General features: G+C 39.6%; 2 protein-coding genes across 3 annotated transcripts; both read right to left on the reverse strand.

Annotated features, from left to right (window-relative positions):
- Positions 1 to 2345: 2345 nt before the first annotated feature.
- On the reverse strand, positions 2346 to 14863 carry LOC121684537 (calcium/calmodulin-dependent protein kinase kinase 1-like). Of its 2 annotated transcripts, none has more exons than XM_042064598.1 (17): positions 14487 to 14863; positions 12951 to 13332; positions 12744 to 12791; positions 12591 to 12644; positions 12378 to 12429; positions 11923 to 12047; positions 11418 to 11454; positions 11153 to 11174; positions 9568 to 9656; positions 8846 to 9045; positions 8518 to 8571; positions 8216 to 8289; positions 7358 to 7445; positions 7134 to 7262; positions 5733 to 5839; positions 5297 to 5332; positions 2346 to 4130 (listed from the first exon to the last, which is right to left on the reverse strand). In XM_042064598.1, the coding sequence occupies exons 2-17, from the start codon at positions 13200 to 13202 to the stop codon at positions 4064 to 4066; spliced, it is 1434 nt and encodes a 477-aa protein (XP_041920532.1). In that variant the 5' UTR covers positions 13203 to 13332; positions 14487 to 14863; the 3' UTR covers positions 2346 to 4063. The 2 variants fall into 2 exon arrangements, with proteins under 2 accessions (XP_041920532.1, XP_041920533.1); XM_042064599.1 differs by having other exon boundaries at positions 2346 to 4139; positions 5301 to 5332; positions 14487 to 14862.
- Positions 14864 to 16813: 1950 nt separating this feature from the next.
- LOC121684613 (olfactory receptor 52E1-like) lies at positions 16814 to 17766 on the reverse strand. The gene is given in 3 exon segments (XM_042064671.1): positions 16814 to 17045; positions 17047 to 17369; positions 17371 to 17766. Coding segments are annotated over 3 exon segments (951 nt in total).
- Positions 17767 to 19390: the final 1624 nt, after the last annotated feature.

Raw genomic sequence — 19390 nt, forward strand, 5'->3', positions numbered from 1 at the left:
CACATTTCTTCACCCGGGGTGCCCACCTCAACTGGAAGGGATTGTCGGCCACCCTATTTAGGATATGTCCTTTTCTGATAAGGAAGACTTAGCACCAGTGTATCTGTACTGTAAGCCACGCAGTAGGGATTAATCCCCCTTTTCTCTTCCTCTTTCCTGCTGGACAGGAGCTGTGAGCCCAAGTGGTGGCAGGGTGGTCCCAAGGTGGTGAAGTCCCTTGCTGTAATACACTGTGTGTTTGTCTATTGGCTTGACAAAGTTGAAAAATCGATTTGCATTATAGCCTGAGGCAAGACACGTTCACCAGAAAAATAAATAAACAAACATGACTATCAGCCTGCAGTGATTAGGCTAGTTTTTTAGAATTTTGAAGTTCTTTTTGTGCTCGGGTTACTACCCGCACCCTGAAGTTCTGTAGTGCCAGTAAAAGGAATACAGACCCCATCAGGTTTTGGCATACGTGTTATTCAACCTATTGTAAGTCGATGTACCATAAGGGTCTTGGAAATATAATAATGAAGGTTGAAAAACGTGGTGTTGCTTTAAATTAAATATTTCATGGCGCTATTGCGCTGCACGGCCATCAGATGACGCCATTTCACTGCTTGCTTTTACATTCAAAAAAGGCCCGTCTAGTGGCCTGAAATATGTAATGTAGCCCATTATATTTATTAGAAAAGAAGCGACCGTCGAATAATCTTGTACTTCCTTGTCAATTATTCATGTAATCCATCTGATATATTGTGTTTTTCTTTTTAAACTTCGTTCCTTTATAAATTGTGGAGTATCATTAAGGTACGTTTTGAATGTAATTACTCTGACATTCGACATTAAACGACCACAAATTTAGGAAAAGGGTACATACAGTCTTAGGGGCTGACACTTTGCATAAAAGTGCAAAACATTTCTCCTCGCTGCTTAAGCCAAATTCTGTTATTCCTGCTCTATATGCTGTACCAACATGTAGTTTATTATCAAAGTGAAATGGTTGCTGGCATAAGTCATAATTTACATTTTGTTTACATGTGTTGAATGGAAGTCAATGGGAGCCAGAAATCGGTAAATAGCGGTGACCAAAGAATATTTCTCCGGATAGCGAGACGGCGGTGTTCAAACCACCTAATAACGAAATGCATACAGGTGTAAAAACACACAAGTCATGAACGTGTTTAAGATGCAGATCATGAACGTCTTGATAAATGCAGATGTAGTTTTTTTTATCTGTACAGATGTAATATTTTAACGTGTAGGCTACTTACCAGGCGCAAATATTGACCGTGTAACCAGAGGTAGCCTATATTTTTGACGTGTAAGATTAGGCCCACTTGTCAGTCTTGCCCGTCCAGTTAGAGCAGTGTTTCTTAAACTTTTTCAGAACAAGGACCACTTAACCAATAAAAAAGAAACTCACGGACCACATAAGGAAGAACAGGAGAAATAGCTGATGTAAAAAATTAAGAGAAAGCAGACAAAAAGAGAATGAATGAAGAGATGGGTGAAGAGGGAAAGAGGAGGAGATAAGGGAATCATGAGTTACACAAATAACAACAAATATATTTGCAATAAATAAGAAAAGTTGGAAACAAGTAAAATAGAGAAGGAAGAGTTGGTAGCAAGGAAATTAGTGACGGGGGTTTCACAACATTGCATTGCATGCACTGCGCTCGCTGCTAGGTTGCTCTTAGTTGAGGTAATGTCCCAAAGATTAATGTTGTGGTTGCCGCCAGGCTTAGCGCAAAAGACCTATGATTTACAGCACGCCGCGGTCAAAGTTCAACATGGTTCAACTTTGAATACAGCATGCGCAAGAGTGGCAAAATACTGCTTGCGCTGCGCTTTGCCGGTTGCTGCGCCTGCAAGCCATTGACAATAATGGGTGTCATAGCACAGCGCTGCCGCTTGCGCATACAATATGAACCCCCCTTGAGAAGGAATTCGCATTTGGCCAAAAATATAGCTGATAAGCGAAAAGAGAGAAGGAAAGGAGAGGAGGGAAGGAGAGAGGAGAAGGAAAGGCGAGAGGAGGAAAGAAGAGAGGAGAAGGAAAGGAGAGAGGATAAGGAAAGTCAAGAGGAGGAAAGGAGAGAGAAGGAAAGGTGGAGGGAGGAGGAGGGGTATCTCAAGGCTGAGCTTGGGGGCTAAATCTTTACAATTCTTATCACAAAAATACATTAACCTACACACACAAGTAAATTTAAAAATAAATAAAAAATATTTTGCAATAAAGGTCAGTCCTCACAACCATGTGGGGGAGCCAAAGTCCTGTATTAGGTTTTCAAAAGAGATGTTCTTAACAACTTCATCAGTCTCTTTATGGTTGCAAAACAAAAACAGTGAAAGTACTGTCACACCTTAATTATTTTTATTCCACAGTGATGCATGCATGTTTATCTCAGTTTGGCAGACATACCACCACATCTTCATTACAAGCAGAAGTGAATTGCGCTGTTCTTCTCTGTCCTACACAGCACTACATGTTTACCATTGTTCCTGGCTCCACATATAGGACACTGGACTAGCAGAAAATGTTGCTGCTTAGTGTACAGCAGTCTTTATCTTATCAAACTGTTTCTCAACAACCTCACCCCCAAACGTCCAGGAAACATAAGTAGCAAGAGAACAGATCAAATGTGATTAAACTAAGCAAGAGTATTTCAATTACACAGATTTAAACCACGTATGCTTAAAGCAGAAAACTGAAGATAGCCTACTGAGGACAAATGGGAGAACGTACACATTTGGGGTATAATGCCAGCCTCATTATTGATTGAGAAATAACCTCTCCTTCAGAAAGACATGAACAGAAAGTGCTAGAAGTTAAGGTGCTATACCATCAGAACGACTCGGCTATCATTCAAGACAAAAGATCCTTCAACAGCAAGGAATATTTCTTTTTATACAAGGAATACATTCAGTCAATGATTTTCGAAACACCATCCATGTTTTAAACATTCAAAAAATATATTTTTTAACAGTGGATTTAATTGACTGTTAAATATAATTTAGCTCCAGGTAAAACAATGAATGTAGAAAAACTATTATTTATACAACAGTTACCACTGTAAAGCAAGACAAAAGGAGAGGATCATTGCAAAACGGAATGCTGAAAAATAATCTTTCCATAATAGTTGGAAGTCATAACTGAAGTTGAAATAGATTTAGTTTTAAAGACAATATAATAAACAATTTGCAAAAGAGAGAGAAATAAGCCCCGGTGTCACATGCTGTCCATCCCAATTCATTACTGTATAATGTACTATGCGGACAAAAGTCAGCAGTGAAATCAATTATAAAGGTTGAATAATTCAAACAATATGTATAATTATTGTAAAAATGGCTAACTAGTACACCACACACTTCCAAAAAGTGAGTGCTACATTCTTTATGGCACATAAAAAACAGTTGTTTAACACAACCTATCCTCTTTGTTATGGAAACCTTGCTGTCTGTCTCTGTAATTAACATATAGTAACATCACAATATGTATTGTGTAGGGAATGTTCATCATCCAAATTCTTCAGAAAACAAAACTTCTTAGTAACCTCAAACTGTCTTGATCAGATATTTCTTCATGACTGCAACATATCACGTCACTTGTCTATCCCTCAGAAACACAAGATCCAGGACTACACCCCAATGACTTACTCTGTAACAAACTAATTCCGATGAACGGAGTCAACTACATGTCCGAATACCAGTGGAAATGGGATGACTGAGTGCAAAAAATAATAGTCCATAAATATCGCATTAATTTCTCAAGTACCTGGCTCAGGTAGCTAAGTAGCATAAGTGACAGGGCTGAGGATAATGCTCACAGTAACATTTAAGCATATCTATAACGGAACCAAGAGAATGATGCGGGGCAAAAAAAGGCTCTGTTTTGTACAGCTGTGTATTCATGAACATTTCTCAGTTGTTTTTATCCCCTTCCAAAAGTTCTGTTGTGCTATGACCACCGTAACAAATTGAAATGACCATCCCTCTATCAAGAACTTCCACATCAGTAAGAGGTGTCTGTATCAAGAGCTGCGGCGGTCCACAGCGGTCTCGCCTGTCGTCATGATCAGAAGAACGCATCATCCTCGGTCACATCCTCCAGCTCCCCCTCCCGGCTTCCTGTGCTGCTGTACCTGTTGCCAGCAGCAGACAAGATTGTAGTTGTGATTCAGATCTGGCAGAGTATTTCCAGTTCAGTGTTATGCGGCACTTTTGGAGAGTGACATTGTTTAATGGCTATTATAACACATCATAACACCAAACATGATAACAGGGTTCCTACACATTTTCCATTTCAAAATTCCATACTTTTTCCATACTCAAATGTTCAAACTTCTCGGTAGATTGGAGTATTCTACTAGCATTGTGAAGAGCTGTAAAATAATGTTTATTATTAACTTGTTAGCCCTCAGAAAACACTTGCCCATTGTTGGATACTTTTCGATGGGGAAGTGCTGTGTTGGAAGGTGCACTCACATTTGATACAGCATACTACATATGTTGGAGACTAGTGCACTGCTGGCAGAGGCCTCAGAAATCACCGTAAACAGTATTATTTGTTTGCAATAACAGTTTATCAGATAATGCATTATCCATGTCTTGGTAACTTTTACAAAATCAAAAAAGTCTACCAATGTTTTAGCCAAAAATAGCAGAGCTAGGTATAGGGCATGTGCATAGAACTGGGGTTTTCGATTTGGTTTTGGTACCAGGGTCCCCTTGTGGGAGAGATTTTTTTCTGAGGACCCCCATTCAATTGTATCTTGATGAGTGCACTCAGGTCATAATAAACCATTCCTACTGTTGTGTAGCTTAAGATGTCAGTCCACATCATCAAGATATCTCTCCCACAAGGGGACCCTAGTACCAAAACCAAATCGAAAACCCCAGTTCTATGCACGTGCCCTATACCTAGCTCTGCTATTTTCGGCTAAAAAACTGGTAGTACTGTAGATGCAATAGTCTGGAAACACAAATATTTCTCCATACCCTTGTTTCTTTTTTCCATACTTATCCAAACCTGGAAATTACTAAAATCAAATTCCATACTTTTCCAGGTTTTCCATACTGCGTAGGAACCCTGTCATAAGAGCAATATACTGGGTGCGTTTCCCGAAAGTATAGTGGCTAACTAAGTTAGCAACTTTGTTGGTTGCAATGCAATTTCCCATAGCCAACCAACTAAGTTGCTAGCAGGTTAGCAACTATGCTTTTGGGAAAAACACCCCAGTATATATATGACAAATACATTCATTCATATTAATTGTATGCACACACACGCATCAAATGGTTCACTTGCCTTGATGGAGTCCTTATGCCTGCCTTGAACATCTCCCTGCAGAAAACAAACAAATAATCAAACAAAGAGAGAATTAAAAAAACATACAAATGTGTTGTGGATGCACTTCACCTAACAAAGTTTGAGTTCTTTGATTGTACAAAGAACGCACAAAAATAACTGTGACCGTATGTAGAAGAAGCTAAATCCTTTTAGGGATTACAATTCTGATATTTATGTTCTTTTGTGCTCAGATGTGCCTAAATAAAAAAAATATAATGATAATAATACAGAAACAATAAAAAAATAGACTAAATTCAATTTAACAGAATAAAAACAATAACCATAAACATACAAACCACAACTATGTAAGAATGAATTCATTTGACAAATGCAAGCAGATAAGTCTTCCAACGCATATAACAACCTAATATCTGATGCATTCCTAAACACTTACGACAGCAGATGTCCTGGAGCGGACATAGATCGGCTTTGTCTCCTGCCAGGAAAGGGGTCGAAGGGGTTGCTAAAGGAACGCTTCCTCAGCATAGACTTCACCAGAATCTGCGCGCAGAAAACATCGCAGCAATACAGACCATGGAAGTTGAAGCAACAATAAAGAGTTTGCTTTCAGCTCAGTTGAGTTCACATGGGAATCAGTGGTGCGCAGGTTGATCTAAATGAAGGTGTCCACGGAGTCAGAAAACAATTTTTTAAATGATAAGCCTATTTGGGTCATTTGCGGGCGGGTCAGTTTTTTAAATGAGAGACAAAAAGACACTTAAGTATTTTTTCGTGGGCTACTTCCATTCTTTAGTGAATGTCAAAGGTCTCTACGGAAGACCTTTGAATCAAGATCTCCATCCTGCCAACGAGAAAACACCGCTGGCTCAAAATCAACAGGAACTCACTTCTGCTGAGCGAGCCTAGTGTTTTCTCTTAAAGTAAAATATTCCCTTTTTTAACTTAATATAACAGCTTCAGAGTAATTTCAATGGTAAATGAACTTGTAACAGGGAGAATTGCTCACCTACAGTAGTATAGCTGGCAGCAATGGCAGGCGGAGAACCAGCCTGTCAGCATCCCAATGACATCTTGTGGGAACATTACCTGGTCAGTAGATATGACTCTTTGGCGATTGTATTCCACGACTCTAGGGGGAGCCCTAGAACCCGAAACTGCATTTGATGCCCTTAAAGGGGTGGTTCAGGATTTTGGACATATGACCTCATTTCCAAGTTAGCAGGTGTGATATTTATCAGTGGAGACTGTTTTAAACAGGTTTCATCCAGTCCTTCTAGTTGCAGAGTTTGCAGGTGCTAGGCTAGCGCAAGTCATCAGTATGTGTTAGCCTGCCACTAAAAACAGTCTTACCCACTCCACAGTACACCCGAGGCAAAAAAATTATAACGCCAGACTATCGATGTAAATGTCTGTGTTGATAGTTTTATTTCTAACATTATTCTATCCTTGCATTTTAATGATCGCATTACATTTTGAGGGACTAGTTTCTTAGCAGTGGCGGAATTATACTTGCTCCGGTTAGTAGTATTGCGCCGCAAAGTAAACAGAGAAGCGCAGGTTCAATCGGGATGCGTAGTAGGCCTAGTAGCCTAGGTAATATCAGTCCACCGCTGCCGTTGCTTATATGCCTACTACCAACTTCAGGGAACAAAGTATAACTATTGCTATGCGATGCAAGGGTAGTTTCATTTCTAACACTATTCTATCAACACAGACATTTACATCGACTGGTGTTATCATTTTTATAAATTGCGTGAAAGAATAGTCAACAAAAACAACAACTGCCAAAGCCTACAGCAGAGTAGACAGATGGCTGTCGGCCACTGATGCTTACCACAGTGGAGAGGCTGGGGATGAGCTTGACGGAGTTCTGCACCTCCTCCTCAGTGACCTCTATCACAGTGCAGTGCTCCTCCTCCAGAGGCAGGGGCTCCGTGCCGCATAGCGTCAGCCACGGGTGCACCTGCAGCCACACACAGGACATTCAGGAGCCGAAAGTCATGCGGTGGCCATCGTTGGCTTGGTCTACAACAGCCTATTTGTCTATTTGATTACCACCTTGACCCTTGGAATGGTGATTCTTGTTTCAGGATTTTTGTCCAACATGCAAAGGATAAGATCTTGCAAACCTTCACTGATGATAGCCCTGGACATGTCAAGAGAATGAGAATCAATCAGAATCACTCACTAAACAATACAATATACTCTATATAAATTAATGACATTCCTCATCAAACATTCTCTTAACACACCCCTGACGTCCAATACACCCCATCCCAACTCTTACCAAGCTAAAGTCATCCTATGCACGTTTTTTACCTTATTTTACCTTACTATAACAAAGTCATTTTGATGGTAAATGAACTTGTAATTGGGAGAATATCCCAGCAGTAACATACCTGTCTTTGGAGAACCAGCCTTGCAACTTTGCTCTCCCCCGAGCCAGATAATCAGAAATTTCTTTACTTTAGTCTGTTATTTGTATGAAATTTTTATACAATTTTAAATTTAAAACAATCCACAGGTACAGTGTCCAGGGGGAAGGGTGCAAGCCATGAGTGGTAATTAAGACAGTTATGTAAAATAGAAATACTTTTCAACTCCTGGAGGTGTCCGGTAGCATAAAGTAGCATTGGATATCTCTTCCACAAAATAACAAAATGTCTTATTCTTCATGCATTTAGCTGACACTTTTCTCCAGAGAAATAAACCAATTCCAGAACCAGTCTCCAAATGTTGCTTCACAGCACAACCTGGCAACAAACCCATGCTAATCATCCAGTACATGAGGCATTAAGTTCTGCCTTGCTTTGCCCAGCATGTCCTGCGTCAGGGCATGCTGATCACCAGCGGAAGCCCGGGCAGCACTACCCTGCCAGCTCTAATGAGGTCGATGTGTGCCATTCGTTAACTCACGTGTCAGGAAACTCCACAGGGCTGCTCTTGATCTTGGTGTGCAGCGTGAGGATGTACTCGTCGATGAAAGGGCACTAGGGGGCAGAACGGAAACACACAGGGAGAAGTTTCTAGAGATCAAGCTCCAAAGACATTCAGACAGCCAGAGGTGAATGAAAAATTAACTCGGATCAATATCTAATCTATTTTTATGTCATGAAATATCAACAGAAACAATTGAAGAGGTGATACATTTTGTGATGAGGAAATATCTCTGTTAAAGGAAAAGCTTATATAGTTTATTTCATATGAGTAGAACACACCTTTCCAAAGGCGAAACAGTATAACGTCACACCCATTGCCCACACATCCAAAGCCTGAAAAATATAAATGTAACAAAGATTGTCATACATAAAAATGTCAGTGTAATGAAATAACACAAATAGTGTTTGGCAACTGCACTTGGAATTGCATTTACATAACTCAACAACCAACATGTTTACCTACGTGTTCTGTGCCATAGATAACTCTCATAAAGAATGAAAATGAGGTAAAACTGAATATTACTAACTAAAGTATCGGTGCTCTCATGGGCACACTGCTTTGGCACAAACACCTTCAAGCCTCAAAGGCAAGAGAGTGGGGACATACCTTGCCACTGAAGCTCTCTTCATGGTCAATGAGAGTCTCTGGGGCCATAAAGGCCGGGGTTCCTGCCGTGCTGGACAGGAGGGCATCGTTCCCCTCAAACTGGTTGCTAACGCCGAAGTCGGCGATTTTGACGTGGCCGTCATCCCCGAGGAGCAGGTTTGAGGGCTTGATGTCTCTGTGGATGATCTTCTGGTAGTGCACTGAATGTAGGAGCACATTGAGCACATTAAGACTAAAAATGCCTCCAACAAATTGTATATAAAAAATCTACTTAACCACAAACTGGTGTTGATTTAAACAGTAATACTAACTAAATATTCATCAAAGTGGACTATTCAATGTCTTTAGAGTAGACTATTCGATGTCTTCAATTAGTTAGTGGTCGAACTGTATGGCATTCGTGATTGTGGCGTTGGTAACAGATATCACCACGGCTGTGATTACCTGCACTCAAAACTGTGCCTATGCCCAAATAACAGCAGTGGTGATACCTGTTACTAACACCACCAACCACTTACTTGTACAATATTGCTAATTTACATTTTTTTCCCAAAGCAAATCAAACATATAAATAATACTGCTTCTAAAAGACATATCCTGTTACTACATAAGCCTGTCATATCTTAGAACATGGTTTATATAGTTCATTTTAATATGGAGGCAGCCAAACACAGCATTTGTACATTTCAGAGTCCATCTCTTCTGACTGCAAGTGTACTCACAATATTCAATTCCGAGGACAATGTCTCTGAAGTAGTAACGACACTGCTCCTCAGTGAAAGGGGTGTCTGTGGGAACCTCCATCACCGGGCTAGCGGCCGACCACACAACCACACATGTAATAGTTCAGAGAAATTACACTTGATGGTCTTTTGGGCCCCCACGTCAATATCAAGGCAGCACTGCCAACATCGACTTCAAGGCACCTAATTCTAACCTTAACCCTAACCCTTGCATAACCCTAGCGCCTTCCAGACAGCACCTTGAAGTCGACGGAGGTGGCCCAAAAGACCACCTACTTTTTGTCCAAAGCAGCTTAAAAAATAATAGTGAACAATCAAGGTACAGAGTATATAGGAGACAATACTGTATAAGTATAATTTATCCCAATCCGTGAATTAGTGAAACACACTCAGCACACAGTGAAGTGAAGCACACACTAATCCCAGCGCAGTGAGCTGCCTGCAACAACAGCGGCGCTCGGGGAGTAGTGAGGGGTTAGGTGCCTTGCTCAAGGGCACTTCAGCCGTGCCTACTGGACGGGGTTCGAACCGGCAACCCTCCGGTAACAAGTCCAAAGCGCTAACCAGTAGGCCACGGCCCTGTAATAATAAGTACTACCTTGCATAAGAAATAGAAAGACAGTTCAAATTCAAGTTAATTCAGGGACGTACTAGGAGGAATAGACAGGAGAGGAACATCATGGTAGGTGTAAGTTAAGTGTGTATGTTAAGCAGTGTTGTGTATAACGTGTAACTTAACGTAACTACTTTTTTCGGATAAAAAGTAGTGTAACGCACTACTACTGAAAATTTGGTAATGAAACGTAGTTCCTTTTCCAGTTCGGCACAACGTTACTTTTCCCAGGGACAGATTTCACAGCGTCACTGCCTTCTCAGCTGTGCGCTTGTGCAATAGTCACAAGCTCCACACGGTACATGACAGTATGTGAATATCAGACTATAAAATAAGCCCTTATGTATTTTGTGTTTACCTATATGCCCATAAGATGTATCGAGGCTATGTTATTTGATATTGTTTCATAGGGCTTTAGTGGTGGTGTTGAAGACTATAATAGCCCAATAGTTTTCTTGTCAAGTGCTCTGTTTGTGGCATTTTTTATAATAAAGAGCACAAAAGAAATACCTGTTATGGGCTCCATAGTAGACCTTTATGTAGGCCTACACATTTAGGAACAGATATTGGGTTCAACATAGGCAACATAAAAGTAATGTAAAAGTAACGAGTAGCGTAAAAAGTTACTTTCCATAGAGGCTAACTAAGTAAAGTAACAGGTTACTTTTTTGAGAAGTAACGAGCAAACACTATTTTTTAAAAGTAACTTCCCCAACACTGATGTTATGTGCATGTATGTAAGTGTAAGTTAAGTGTGTACTGTATGTTAAATGTAAGTTACATGTAAGTATGTAAGTGTAAGTTAAGTGTGCATGTTAAGTGCAAGTTAAGTATAAGTGTGTGTTAAGTGTGCATGTTACTGTAAGTGCAAGTTAAGTATGTAAGTTGCAAGTTAAGGGTGTATGTCTGATGATGTATGATGATGTATTAAAAAAAAAAGAAGACACTTACCCACGCTTCACTAACTCAAAGGCTGCAAAAAGAGAAACACAGAAGACCACTACTGTCATCCCAAATGTTCTATCTATTTTCAAATCAGAAGTCAAGACTACCGGGATACACCTGCATATGGCTGCACTGCTGGACATTATCATGAATTATTTCGATGTGACATATTTGTCAGATGTAGTAAAGAATAAGTAAAGGGAAGATTGTAAAGGTCGTAAAGATATCTGAGATGTAGATACAGATGTCGGAGGGGAAAAAATGGACTGACCCATGTGCAGATTGTCTTCAGCCGGATCATCAAGCACCTGAAATTATAAATCAAAACATTACCATGGCAACAATCATCTCATATATGACATTTTATATGTGACCAATAAGTACTCCGTAAGTAGAATCTGTATTGAATGAAGAACTACTAATTGTACTGACTGCACAAACATGGGTATAGTTTCAAACAGTGTTGTGGTGATAAGATAATATAAGAATAGGGTAGGAATAAGTGAACATGCATAATGTAAGGTGCATTTTCGACTTCATTTAAAATAATTAAAAAAATGATTCCACCATAATGCCCATTGCCATTAATTCTGTATGTGGTGTATGTAAGTGTCAGTCTTTCCAGTAACTCTGTCTGTTTCTTGTTCTGTACGTCTTTATGTGTGTCTCATAAGCTACTAGATGCCTACATTTTCCTCGGGATAAATAAAGTATTGATTATATCTATCCATTTTGCATTGTTTTCAGTTAACTATTTTCTTTTGCAATGCCTTTACCTCTACTAATTTGACGATGTTCAGGTGATCTAATTTCTTCAGGATGGCGATTTCCTGGTAGAGTCGGTCGAGCGGACCAAAAACCTTTGACTGCTTCTCATGCGGCCCTCGTGGTTGAGGACGTCCTGACAAATGAAACGAAGTGACTTACAACCAAAATTTTATGTAAAGGATTCAAAAAGCACCAAGCAGTATTCATACAAATATAGTTTACTGTAATTTCCCAACTTTAGCCGTGGTTTATAGAGGTTAATACATGGGGGCCGTTAATATAGTATTAATATGGTTTTGTTTTTTAACTTGCATAAAACACTGTCCTGCGGCTTATACACAATGTGGCTAATACGAAAGTCAGAAATTATTTTCTTTTCAGTATACCACTAGAATTAATCCTAAAAGAATTCTTTAGGAATAACACAGAATGTAAACTCGAAAGAGACAGAAAGTAAACTCACGTGGAAATCCATACTGCTTCAACAACTTCTTTTTGGAAACCACTTTCATTGCCTATGAAAATGCAAAAGAGCCAAAAGCGTGTAAAAGCTATGCATTATCTGCTCTCACTTGCAATGCTGTTTCTAACATTTTTAGGGCGATTGAACAGCACATGAAGGTCAGAAAGAGTGTGTTTAAACATTTCTGGTGATTAACAGGGAGGTCTGCATTACATAATACTGTTCATCATCTTGATTGTAGGCCAGCTTAACAACACCATAGGAACCCTGTAGAAGGGAAACAATTTCAGCTCACAGTCACACAACCGAACTGCAGGTGTCACAACACTGACTAATGTAGTTTTGCACAGAAATGAATCCACCCACCTTTCCAATCTCATCTTTCAACTTGTACTGGTTGAGTTGTACACAGTCCTGTAGACACACACACAAATATATTGTTTTTTAAAAATCACCACAGCAATATAAAACCACAATGTCAGGTTAAATATCTCTGACAACTTAATCATTCTAGAGCACAATGTCAGGCATTATCTCTCTACCCTCTCATTCCACCCCCCGTATCCCATGCACCTCTCCATCTGAGATGGACACGCGTTTGGACTCGATGGTGGGCCTGCGTGCCATCCTCCCTCCGCCCTGGTAGGTGCTCCGCTCCTGGAGGGAGAGCTTCCTGTCCGACATGGTGAGTCGGTGCTTCTTTCCTGGCGCCACGCGGTGGCCGTTGGGCGGTGTAATGCGGTTGGAGGACACGTTGATGGCAGCCACCATGTCTGCCAACTCCGCATCATCGCCGTCCAGTTCTGTGCTGCTGGCGCCACTCATGGTAGCTTGGAGTGTGTCTGTGTGGTATGGGGGGGGGGGGGGGGGGGGGCTACTGCAGAAACTGTGCTGGACACATGTGCTGTGCTATTTGGGTGCTTAAGGGTATCAGGGAAGATGACTTTCCATTATGCTAAAATCAGTGGTGGTGGTGGGAAAGCGGAAGGAATTGGTAGAACAATGGAAATGCAATTCAGTCAAAAACTTGATACTTGAGACTAGGTCATACATGCATGCATGAATTTTCTTTGGGGTTAACACATTAAGTAGATATGCCCTATGAGAAAGTTGGATTTGTCCACTGCTAACTAAACCCCTGCAGAAAACACAGCATTCAATACACTATGAAACTTTATATTAATTTATATTAAATTACCTTTAATTTCTAAAACAGGCCCTACATTTTACCTAAATAATGCCATTTTAAGATGTGAATGTGAAACCCCTTACATTTAAGGTGTCAAGGGGTTCCCTTTATTTATTGTGATTAAGGGGGTAATTAAGGACAATCTAAGTATATCTTAATGTTATTTTAAGGTGTTAATTCAGGGATTCCTTGATTTAGGGGGGAAGTTAAGGGGAATCGAAAAAGTAAGGGGTAAATTTAGTAGACTTTTGTCCTTAATCGACATTAAGGTCAAAAGTAGTTTTGTATAGAGTTCCATGATTCTGCATGATGTTAACGTGAATTCATAAGCAAAATAAATGCCAATGTTAATGATAAAAATGGAAGAGATTCAGAAACAGTGCAGTTATGAGACTTTAATTTTTGTAATTTTAATTTTCATAACCTCTACAACAACTGCTTCAACAGTCAGTCATTTGGATAAGTGCAAACAGCTTAGGCTACTACGGACTCTAGGCAGGAAAGCAAATGAATAGGCTGTTAAATTGCTCTTAAGTTATATAAAATAATTGTTTGAGAGATTGCTGCGCTGTGCTCCAACGATGAGCCAAGAGAAACACGTTATGTAATAGCTGGTTACGCAGTGTCGGCTACCAGGTAAACATTACTTTATTAAACCAAAGTAGCCTAGGCTACATTAACAACACTATGCAAAAAATAGACCTAGGCCTACTACCTTGAAAGGGTAAGTTGCAAACTCACCAATCAAGCTGACAACAACATGACAAAAGGACAAGGAGCGGATAGCCTACAGTGCAATGACATTAACTCATCTACAACAATCTGACTTTAGCCTACTACCGAGCGCTTGTAACCGCGCGATTAAATACATTTGCTTTGATGTTGGCGACGCTACGTCCTATCACCGATGTGTCACTTACGCATATGATGAAAAAGTGCTGCCGCATTTCCGACCACCATTAGCTATGCTCCCACCACTTGATCTTGAACCAGCAACTCTCTGTCTCTACAAGTGCTATCTCGAGTGCCTCGGAGGCTGCGGGGATCACCATGGCAAAGAGGATTATCTGCCACGGCCGGTTTTAGCCCACTCCAGCTATATCTGTGGCTAGACTGTTTTGCGTGGGCTGTTCCCGCCTCTAGTGAAAGCAAAGCAAACTAAGGTTAACAAAGTGTAAGCTGCTCTCTAAGGGTTAATGGAGAGTCACCACATAACGTCTTTCAGACAGCTTTGAATTCTTATCGCACGAGGATGGAGAGGTAGGCTGGGTGAAACCAGCCAGGTAAAAGACTAATGAAGAGGCCCTATCTCCTAACAATTCACATAAAGTATAGGCCTACTATATGAAAGGAAAACAATATGTAAAGCAAGACTTCTATGTGTAGGCTACATGTTTAGTGTGTAGGCTACAGGTTTATTTGGGGTCATCTAAGTGTCTGTTTCAGGAAAGCAGCCCGCGGTCCGCTGTTTACCTCGCTGCAAAGTGGCTAAACTATTGCGTAATGTGTGCAGTGACGTGTCTGCAAGTCACCGCTAATGGGCAGGTAGCCCATTCGTGTATCCGACACTGTAGGCTAGTCCGTGCTACAGAACTGACCGTGTAGAGAGGCTTAACCACTCTTAATTGATATTTTTTCTGGGCTATTGTTGTCTCTTTCTACTCCACTGTCCTAACAACACTTGCCTTCCCTTGCGAAAAATAACTATAGTAGCCAAATAACTATAGGCTACTATAGGCATAATGTCATGTTAATGTTTTTATTGCTGCTGTAACACCATCATTTTCACATAAAGTAATTTATCCAGATATCTATTTATCTAGCTCTCTACGATTTCTATAGTTGTTCTATAGTATTGTTACTTCTATGCTATTCTGTAATACCTCTATCTATAATACCCTTGTCCTCTATGTTAGTAGGCTACATAGGCCTATACGTATATGTATAATTAGTGGCTTGAAAATTAGTTTCACATACTGTTTACAATACCTGAATGTTACACACTGCTTGTGCCACTAGATGGAATCCTAACCACAAATATTGTATGGTCTGGAAAGGTGAACAAATCACTCTTCACAGAGCACCTATCTAGGCAGACAGTAACTGTAATCAGTTGTGTTGTTATTCCTGAGTAATTAAAAAAAAAGGCAAAATATATGTAGAAAGATATTTGCAGCTCTGCGCTGCATTAGATACGTTTCTGGTTGTGTGAACGTACACTGTAGGCCTACTGTGCATTGAAACAGTGGGTTCCAGCAATCGCTCTTGAAAGGAGCTGGTGTTAAAAGCTAGATAATTGTGCTGATGGTGCTTGTGGTTGAAGATTTTAGCGCTCCCATCCCCTGACGCCAACATATTTCATCCATACCATGCACTGTGGAAACTGAAAGAGATGTTCCATAAATGAGTTCCATAATGCTTCAAGCTCTAAAAGGAAATAGCATTTAATTCATAGAATTAATTTATTGTGAATCATTTAGATCTTTTTAATATCGGAAGGCATCCTCAATCCTAATGTTACGTATGTGACAAATCATTATCTTAAAACATCTGTCTTGTCACAGCAATGCAAAGACTTGTCGTCAGACTCATGCAGTCCACAGGTGACTGATTATTTTTTGTAGTGATGTCAGAGCATTTAAGGGTGTAAAGAGAATTACAGGAAATATAGAAAAATATGCTTCAGAAATTATCTCCTACCCTACTTTCACATGAACAATTTACTTTAATGTAGGCACTGCTCCCAAGGATAACTATATATTAATTTTGTGGGGAATTCTCCCATGTGCGTAATGGTGCTCATAAATTTCAGCCCCAAATTGAGTGTTCTGCCCGACATTGCACATCATCAACTTAGGAGGGCACTGCTCCCACATACTTTGGCCCATCATCAAATGGCTGGCCTCTTTGGAAAGCTTAGACCCAGTAGAATCAGTCAGTATTAGTCTCAGAAACAGTCAGTGTGACTGTGTGATGTACTGGCAACGAGATACAGAGGCTTGAATGTTGTTTTTTCTTTGAGCCGGTATAGGGATTCATGTCCTGATTCTGTTATTATGCATGCCAAAGTTTTCTTCAAGTTTCAACTGAGTCATTTCCATTACACAATATTACAGACATACATGATTCATTTCTTTATTGAAGAACTGAATAAAAAAACTCAGTTTTCGTCATGGAACATCAAGACAAAATTAAGTCTTAACAGACAAAGAAAAAAAGGGTGAGTATGATTTTATATGAAGTGTGGTTATGGTTTATGCTTTGATTTGTCATAAGAAGTGATGTATGACCAAACAGATCTCATATTTCTAATGAAACATTTCCTGATGTCTGTGTTTTTGATGCCATAAATTATCGGGTGTAAAAGAGGTGGAATCAGAACAAACTGGAAGGACAGGAACATGTGCATGTCCTCCGAGACAAAAACAAACTGATTGTAAATAATGGAGAAGAGAGAGCTCATAGAGAAATTGATGAAAACAGGTAGAAATGACCTTCCTCTGGGTGTCATGTGATGCCTTCAAACTCACAGCAATTATTCGGATGTATGAAAGCAGCACAAAAAATGCTATAAAAACAACAGAAAGTACAAACACGCAAACACCATATAGGCTACTCACACGGAACAAGGAGCTGGTGACGCATGATAGCTTGGAGACAGAGATATTTTCATAGTAAAACTTATGGATGCTTTGTCTGCATAACGGCACACGTGATGTTAGACATACCTGACCAGATACAGAGCATATGGGAACAAAATTACTCACAGCCAATAATTGTTTCACCTTTTGTGGTGTCATTATTTATTGTATGATAATGTAAAGGGTAGATTATGGACACATAACGATCATAGGCCATCACAGTTAGAACAGAGTAGGTACCAGTGGCATAAACACAGACTATAAACACCTGACACAAACAACCCTCATAGGAACTCGTCTGATTGTCAGACAGAAGGTTTTTCATCACTTTGGGCCAAACTGCAGTGCTTCTAATTAGTCCGATACAGGTCAGATTAAACAGGAAGATGCACATAGGCTGGTGAAGTCTGGACTCCCAGATTATAACAAGCATTAAGAATATGTTAGCAAATACTGAGGCAATGTAGAATGCTGAAATAATTGTAAAATAGACATACTTTTGAGGGCCAATAGATTGGTAAGTAGTGAAAATCAGAGTGATATCAAATGATTGATTCATTGTTCTTCTTACCTAAAAGAGGAGAGTATAAATGTACGGATGATTAGATAAGTATATGAATCTAAAATGCATAATTCTGTGTGAATAATATACAACACTCGGTAACACTTTATTTGAAGGGGTCTACACAAGGGTGACATGTAACCGTCATAAGAATGTCATGACACATGTCATGCACATTAATGACATAGTATTGATGTTTATGACTGTTGTCATTAAGTGTCATTCGGTTTTTGGAATGTCAAGTTGACATTGTTTGGGTGTCATCATTATAACAACTTGACATTAGGCAAGATGACATTATTTGAGGGTGTCTTTGTCATGACAACTTGACATTAGCCAAGAAAATGTAAACCGTTGTCATGACAACTTGACATTTAGCCAAGAAAGAAATGCAAAATTGACATATAACTGTGTTTGGCCTGACTCATCTTCTAGGTTCGTGTAGTGGTGGGCCGGAATAATTGATTGACATGACAGCATTATAATTGTGTCATGAATACTTTCCTTGGCATGATATTGTCATGACAACTTGACATATAACTGTGTTTGGCCTGACTTATCTTCTAGGTTTATGAAGTGATGAGCCTGAACAATTGGCTGTCATGACACCATTATAAATTAATAATAATAATAATAATAAGCTTTATTTGTATAGCACCTTTCATACACAGAATGCAGCTCAAAGTGCTTTACATTTGAAGCATGTAACACAATAATAGTCAGTCAGTCATTATCAATCACTTTTCTTCATTGCTGGGGCCGTTAATGATCCACTCAGCAACATATCAAAAATATAGAAAAATAACATGTCATAACACTGGCAGCCTTAACCCTTTACCCCCCATAAGCACGCCATATGGCAACTGTGGCAAGGAAAAACTCCCATATTCCAGGAAGAAACCTTGAGCAGAACCTGACTTAATAGGGGGAGCCTATCTGCTTCTGGCTGGCTGCGTAGGCTATGCAGTGAATGTATAGATTAAAAATAAGAATAAGCTACTACAGTTCATGAATATGAGTTATATTTCCAGATCTGCTAAAATGTATCGAGAGAGTAATTTAATTGAATTGTTGCCCTGCTATGCAGATTGTTTTTTTGTTGGGATGCATGATTTGAGAAAGTGTTCCATTGGACTAATTTGCCATTGGACACGGGAGGCAGAAGAGCAGGAGGCGCGAATGATAATCTTGCCTGCGACATGAACTGCTTCTACTCAATATTTCTTCATTTCATCGTAGCCTACAGATAAGCGCGAGATCTCACCACTAAAAAAAAAATATATACTACCCGGGTAGATGGACTTTGGTTTATTATTTTGGGGTTATTTTATCAGAGCTCTGAGGTCATTTTACTTTATATTTTTCTCAACTTGTGTTTAAAAGGTTGAAAACTAAGAGAAATACTGATTTTCACAACTAAAAGGACAGAAAAGAGAAACAAGGTCATACTGTTTGATATTTGATATCAATGTTCCAGAAATGTAAAATGTACAGAAATAGGACCTACATGATAGTGTAATGACACTTAATGACATGTTCAGGAAACATCTCAGATGGTTCACTGTACTTTAGGTCAAAGGTAAGTATTCATGACACTGTCAGGAAACTATTTTGGTGTGTA

Source organism: Alosa sapidissima, chromosome 15 (genome assembly GCF_018492685.1).
Source record: "Alosa sapidissima isolate fAloSap1 chromosome 15, fAloSap1.pri, whole genome shotgun sequence".
NCBI classification, from domain to species: domain Eukaryota; kingdom Metazoa; phylum Chordata; class Actinopteri; order Clupeiformes; family Clupeidae; genus Alosa; species Alosa sapidissima.

What these genes read in the sequence shown, in the direction of transcription:
- LOC121684537 (XM_042064598.1), bottom strand. Translation starts at nt 13,202, where the DNA reads ATGAGTGGCGCCAGCAGCACAGAACTGGACGGCGATGATGCGGAGTTG. An exon ending in TGAAAGATGAGATTGGAAAG is followed by an intron (nt 12,645 to 12,743) that starts GTGGGTGGATTC and finishes TCCCTTCTACAG; the next exon opens with GGTTCCTATGGTGTTGTTAA. An exon ending in CCTGTGGAGTTTCCTGACAC is followed by an intron (nt 7,446 to 8,215) that starts GTGAGTTAACGA and finishes TGACATGTCCAG; the next exon opens with GGCTATCATCAGTGAAGGTT.